The sequence below is a fragment of the Tupaia chinensis genome, unplaced genomic scaffold, assembly GCF_000334495.1.
Source record: "Tupaia chinensis unplaced genomic scaffold, TupChi_1.0 Scaffold000688_1, whole genome shotgun sequence".
NCBI lineage: Eukaryota > Metazoa > Chordata > Mammalia > Scandentia > Tupaiidae > Tupaia > Tupaia belangeri.
The window spans coordinates 3,684,808-3,691,052 of record NW_006160211.1 but is presented as its reverse complement, the minus strand read 5'-3'; the positions used below and the strand labels follow the sequence as shown (position 1 = coordinate 3,691,052).

General features: G+C 38.3%; 1 protein-coding gene across 3 annotated transcripts in view; it reads left to right on the top strand.

Moving 5' to 3' along the window:
• Positions 1–6,245, top strand: part of ERO1A (endoplasmic reticulum oxidoreductase 1 alpha) — a gene marked incomplete at its 5' end in the record, with an annotated part of 67,738 nt that overhangs the window by 59,213 nt on the left and 2,280 nt on the right. For 2 of the 3 annotated variants that reach the window (XM_027776623.1, XM_027776622.1), the window contains 2 exon segments: positions 291–377; positions 460–593. In XM_027776623.1, the coding sequence (XP_027632424.1) occupies positions 291–377; positions 460–593 (221 nt within the window). 3 annotated transcript variants of the gene reach the window in all.

Sequence of the window (6,245 nt, the reverse complement as noted above, 5' to 3'; positions counted from 1 at the left end):
TTTTTTTTGCTATAGGGCGCATGCGCTCGCCAGACAGACAGAGAGAGACAGAGAGACAGAAAGCGAGAAATCACCCCCCCAGGGGGGATGGTCATACCGCAATCCCTTTTCCTCCATTCTCCTCTCGGGATCTTGGGCACGCACGCACATGCACCCGGCGTGAGTTTTAAGCCACCGGGTCCGGGACGCGAACTTCGGTCGACTACGTGGGAGTCCAGCAACGTAGCCATTACACTAACTGCTGGTTCCCTCCATTACATCTTAATAAAATGTTGTTAAATTGTTTTTAGGAGGACTTTCGGCTGCATTTTAGAAACATTTCAAGAATCATGGATTGCGTTGGTTGTTTTAAGTGCCGGCTGTGGGGAAAGCTTCAGGTAAGCAAACCTAGCTCAGTCCTGTTTCTCATTTATCATTTGCATGAAGAATTTTCTTATTTTTCTTTTATTTCTATTATAGACTCAGGGCTTGGGCACTGCTCTGAAGATCTTGTTTTCTGAGAAATTGATAGCAAATATGCCAGAAAGTGGACCCAGTTACGAATTCCATCTGACCAGACAAGAAATAGTATCATTATTTAATGCATTTGGAAGGTTAGTTTGAATGTACTGTACTTGTTTCTCTTGGCCAACAGAAGTAAGTCTAATACAACACATATACTCTCAGACAAAATTGGGTAAGGAGTATTTTTTTTTTAGTGAAATTGTCTCATTACAGAATTATATGATCTTATGAAATAAGATATAGCATGATTACTTTAGCTGATTATGTTTCATTTTTATTTTACTTTCTTTTTTTAGGTTTTTGCCATGTGGTGTGTGTGCTCACTGACAAGACACAGAGAGAGACAGTGAGAAAGAAAGTGAAAAAGCAGCCCCTAGGGGTGGGGTGGCCATCCTGCAGACCCTTCTCAATTCTCTTCCTGAGATTTTGGGCATGCACGCACACACGCTCAGTGGGTCTGGGGCTCAAATCGTGGTCTGCCATGTAGGAGTCCAGTGCCTTAACCATCATGTCACCTTTTTTTAGTATTTTATTCTTTAGGTTTTTTATTTATTATTTTTTTTTGAGAGGTTTTTGCTATAGGGCGTGTGCGCTCGCCAGACAGACAGAGAGAGACAGAGAGACAGAAAGCAGGAAATCACCCTCCAGGGGGGATGGCCACGCCGCAATCCCTTCTCCTCCACTCTCCTCTCGGGATCTTGGGCACGCACGCACACGCGCCCGGCGTGAGTTTAAGCCACCGGGTCCGGGACTTGAACCACGGTAGACTACGTGGGAGTCCAGCGACATAGCCATTATGCTAACTGCTGGTCCCAGTATTTTATTCTTGATGTTTTTATAATTATTAAAAAAATTTTTTTTTTGTCCAGTTGTATTTTTGAAGGTGCTTGATAAATCTTATGTGGCTGAAAATAGAGGGACATGTAAATTTCTCTGCCTCTGTGAATTTACCCCTATATCAAATGATTAATATGTTTTTTTTTTTTTTTTAATTACCAGAGAGCCTGTGCACTTGCCAGAATAGAGAATGAGAGAAAGGTAGAAAGCACCCACTAATGGGGGATGTCATGCCAAAACCTCTTCTCCACTTCTCCATCCTGTTGGGTTTGGGCATACACTCACATGTATTTGGCATGTTTTTCAAGCTGCCAAGGTTGGGATTCGAACCGTGGTCAGCCATGTGGGATCCAGCTCCCTTCTTCAGAAGGCTATGGGATGAGCCTACTTATAATTATTCTAAAAATAATTATTTTCATTGAAATGATTGGAAGAAAAGCATTAAATAAGGAATTTACCTTAAAAATATTTAAGTATAGATATATTTCCTCTGGCCTATCTTGTAAAGAATGCTGATATATACAAAAATTAACATCTTCTTTAAGGATTCCATTTCTTCATTTTTTTTTTTTTTTTTTAAATCACAGTTTAGGGACTAGCAGTTAGCATAATGGCTATGTCGCTGAGCTCCCATGTAGTTGACCGCGGTTCGAGTCCCTGACACGGTGGCTTAAACTCACGCCGGGTGCGTCCGTGTGTGTGTGTGTGTGTGTGTGTGTGTGTGTGCCCCCAAGATCCTGAGAGGAGAATGGAGGCGAAGGGAGTGGATTTGAGAGGAGAATGGAGGAGAAGGGATTGCAGTGTGGCCACCCCCTCCCCCAGGGGGTGATTTCTCGCTTTCTGTCTCTCTATTTCTCTCTCTCTTTCTGGCGAGTGCACGCACGCTATAGCAAAAAAAAAAATAAAAAAAAAAACTTCTCAAAAAAATCACAGTTTAATGTCATTTAACAATTTTACAGTTTAATATATTTGGCTTGGAATAATTGACCTTCAAAATTATTTCTCTAGTACCCACAAACTTAACAGTTATATTTCATTGAGTATTCTGCTACTTTTTTCATGGTGGGAAACAGAACATAAGTATATTTTAAAAAAGGAATAAACTTTACTTTTATAAAAATTAGTGAAGGGACTAGCAGATGGTGTAATAGTTTTGTCACTAGACTCCCATGTAGTCGACTGTGGCTTGAGTCCTGGACCCAGCAGCTTAAAACTCACAGTGGGTTGGGGCCGGCAAGTGGCATGGTGGTTAAAGGCGCTGGACTCCCACATGGCCGACCACGGTTCAAGTCTCGGACCTGGTGGCTTGCTTTCTCACTTCCTCTCTCTCTGTGTGTCTCTCTGATCAAACTGGAAGATAATAATGATAATAATAAATAAAGTTAAATAAAATAATTATTTAAAACAAACAAACAAACAAAAAAAACAAACAAAACTCATACTGGGCATGTGTACGTGCATGTCCAAAATCCTGAGAAGAGAATGGAAGAGAAAGGATTGTGGTGTGGCCATCCCCCCAGGGGAGTGATTTCTTGCTTTCTGTCTCACTGTCTCTCTGGTGACTGCACGCACCCTACAGCATAAATCTCTCTCTGAAAAAAATTATAAAAAAATTAGTGAAAACAATTTGGTTACACATGTACCATTCTCACTTTTTATTGCCCAATAGCTTTGATTCTTTGTACATTTACTAAATATGGTATATTACTTTTAAGTATTCATGTCTTTAAACATTTTTAAAAAATATATTTTAATATTTTCATATATTAACATTAAGCATATGAATGTATTATGAATACTTAAAATATCTTACTACTGGAACCAGAAGTTGGTGTATTGGCTATATCACTGGACTCCCATGTGTCGACCGCAGTTCGAGCCTCAGACCCAGTGGTGTAAACTCATGCCAGGTGCATGTGTGTGCGTACCCAAGATCCTGAGAGGAGAATGGAGAAGAAGGGATTGTGGCATGGCCATCCCCCCTGGGGGGGGGGGGTAATTTCTCGCTTTCTGTCTTTCTGTCTCTGTCTTGCTGTTTAGCGGATGTGCCCTATTGCAAAAACCTCCCTCCAAAAAAGAAAAAATATACGGTAATACTCAACATATTTTTATACTTCATACTCATCTATCTTAATACTTTAATGCTAAGTACACTTAGTAGTACTTAAAATACATAAGTATTTTACTGTCTGCATATCTCATACTTATGTATTTTGATACTTTAATACCAAAAAGTAACCATTAACAATCTGTGGGCAATACTAATTTAGTTTTTTTTTCTTGAGCGATTTTTGCTATAGGGCGTGTGCACTCACCAGAAAGACAGAAAGAGAGACAGAAAGTGAGAAATCACCCCCCGGGGGATGGCCATGCCACAATCCCTTCTCCTCCATTCTCTTCTTGGGATCTCGGGCATGCACGCACACACGCATCCAGTATGAGTTTAAGCTACCGGGTCTGGGACTCGAACCATGGTCGACTACATGGGAGTAGAGCAACATAACCATTATGCCAACTGCTGGTCCCAGTATTATTTTATTTTTTACCATGTCAAACTAAGAACTACGTACATTGGAACAGATTAAATGGTTTATGAATCTTCATATTTGTTGAAATAAATTACTTAAAATTTTTTCTATCGTCTTAAAAATGCAAAGTAGATAACTTTTGCAGATAAAATGTAGCTAAGGTGATAGCTAAGTGAAATACTTTTTCGTTACAGAATTTCTACAAGTGTGAGAGAATTAGAAAACTTCAGGAACTTGTTACAAAATATTCATTAAAGAAAATGAGATGGAACGTGCCTGCTTCTAGTCAATGGAGGCCAAAGAGTGGAATTTCATTGGAGGGCATAGTAACGATGGTGGCCTTAAGGCAAACATTTTATATAAAGCTGCTTTTGTAAAAGGAGAATTATATTGTTTTAAGTAAACAATTTTTTAAATTGTGCTAAGTCTATGTAAAATACTGTTGAGTATAAGTAATACTTTGTAATGTGGTACAAATTTTAAAGTTTAATATCAAATAAAAGCAGGATTGTCAAATTCATATATGATAAAACTAAGTGAATAATGTACATTTCTTAAACTAAAGTTTGTGTAAGAAGATGTAATATAAATGAGACAGTAGAAAATGTGGCAGGTATTTAATAGGGAAATGCTAAGGAGGCTCATGAGTCAATCCATAACTAATAGCCTAGAATATTTCAGTATATTTAGCATTGCTAGATTTAGCAAGTAAAAATACAGAATGCCCAGTAAGACTTGAATTTCAGATAAACAACACATAGTTTTATTTTTTTTTGCTGTTTTTTTTTTTTTTTTTTAATTTCCAGGTGGTACCTACACTTACTGGAGACAGAGGGAGGGAGAGGGAGAAAGCACGCCCTAGTGGGTGGCAGTCACACCGTACCCTCTTCCTCCTCTTCTACACCCCTGACAGGATTTGGGGTATGTGTGCACATGCCCTCAGCTTGTGTTTTTCAAGCTACCAGGGTTGGGATTCAAACCGTGTCAGCCATGTGAGTTCTGTCTCCCTTCATTACAAGGCTACTGGACTGGCCCCCAACTATTATTATTTTTTTCTTTTTTTTTAGAGAGATTTTTGCTATAAGGCGTGTGTGCTGGCAGGAGAGACAGAGGGAAAGTGAGAAATCACCCCTTAGGGGGGATAGTTATGCTGCAGTCCCTCCTCTTCCATTCTCTCGGGATTTGGGGCACATATGTGCCTGGCATGAGTTTGCCTCCACATATGGAACTTGAACCATGATTGGCCATGTGGGAGTCCAGTGCTTTAACCACTATGTCACCTGTTGGCCCACAATTTTTTTTTTAAATATATGTATATTTGCAACAAATTTATACCAAAAAGTTATTCGGTATTTGTTTGAAATCCAAATTTAACTGGGAGTTCTGTATTTCATTTGGTAACCCCAAAATACACTGGTATGAAACAAATTACTTTTAGAATTATACTGCTATTTTGCTTGATTTGCTTTGGTAGAAAGTTGTAGAAAAGTAAAATAACAACTCAAAGGCATAGATATTTCTAAACATTGTGCAAAGTTGAATAGATTATATATTTATTTTTATAATATTTTCCCTAATCCTGAATAAAATTTTGGGGAAACGTTTTATTTTTATATAATTTCAAAGTTACAGAAAAGTTTCAAAATAGTTGAAGGGATCCTTTAGCTCAGATTCACCAGTTGTTCATATTTGCTTTAACTTGCATGCTTTCTTTGAATTTATCACACACATATTGTTTTCTCCTCAATCACTGGAAAATTATTTGCAGGCATCATGCCCTTTTAACCCTAAATACTTCGGTGTATAATAGTGGATAATTTTCTTTAAAAATTTTTCTCAGAAGTAAGAAAAAAAAATCTAGAACTATAATATAAACCTCAGAATAAGGAATCATTTTGAGTTCCAATCTAAAGTGTTTTTTTTTTTTCTTTTTATCTTGTTGCCCTTTTTATGCTTGATCTAAGTAGTCATAAGGAATGAAATTAAAAAAAAAAATTCCAGAGGGTTTGTGCACTTGCCAGAGGGAGACAGAGATATAGGAAGGGAGAAGGAGAAAGAATTCCCCGACAGAGCATGATCATGCCGCAGTCCCTTCTCTTTAATTTGTTTACTGTGTTGCAGTTTGGGGCATGCATTCACAGGTGTATTCCTAGTGGGCTTTTCAAGCCAGGGCTGAGATTTGAACTGTGCAGGTGGCCATGTGGGATCTGGCTCCCTTAATCACCAGGCCATGGGAATGGCCCATGACATTTTTTTTTTTTTTTTTGATACACGAAGGTCATTTATTTTTTTCTTTCCTGCTTCATTAGTGTAAGCTCTTCAATGATAAAAATATTTGAAGGGGTTTAGGCATTTATATCACATGGTGATTGTAGG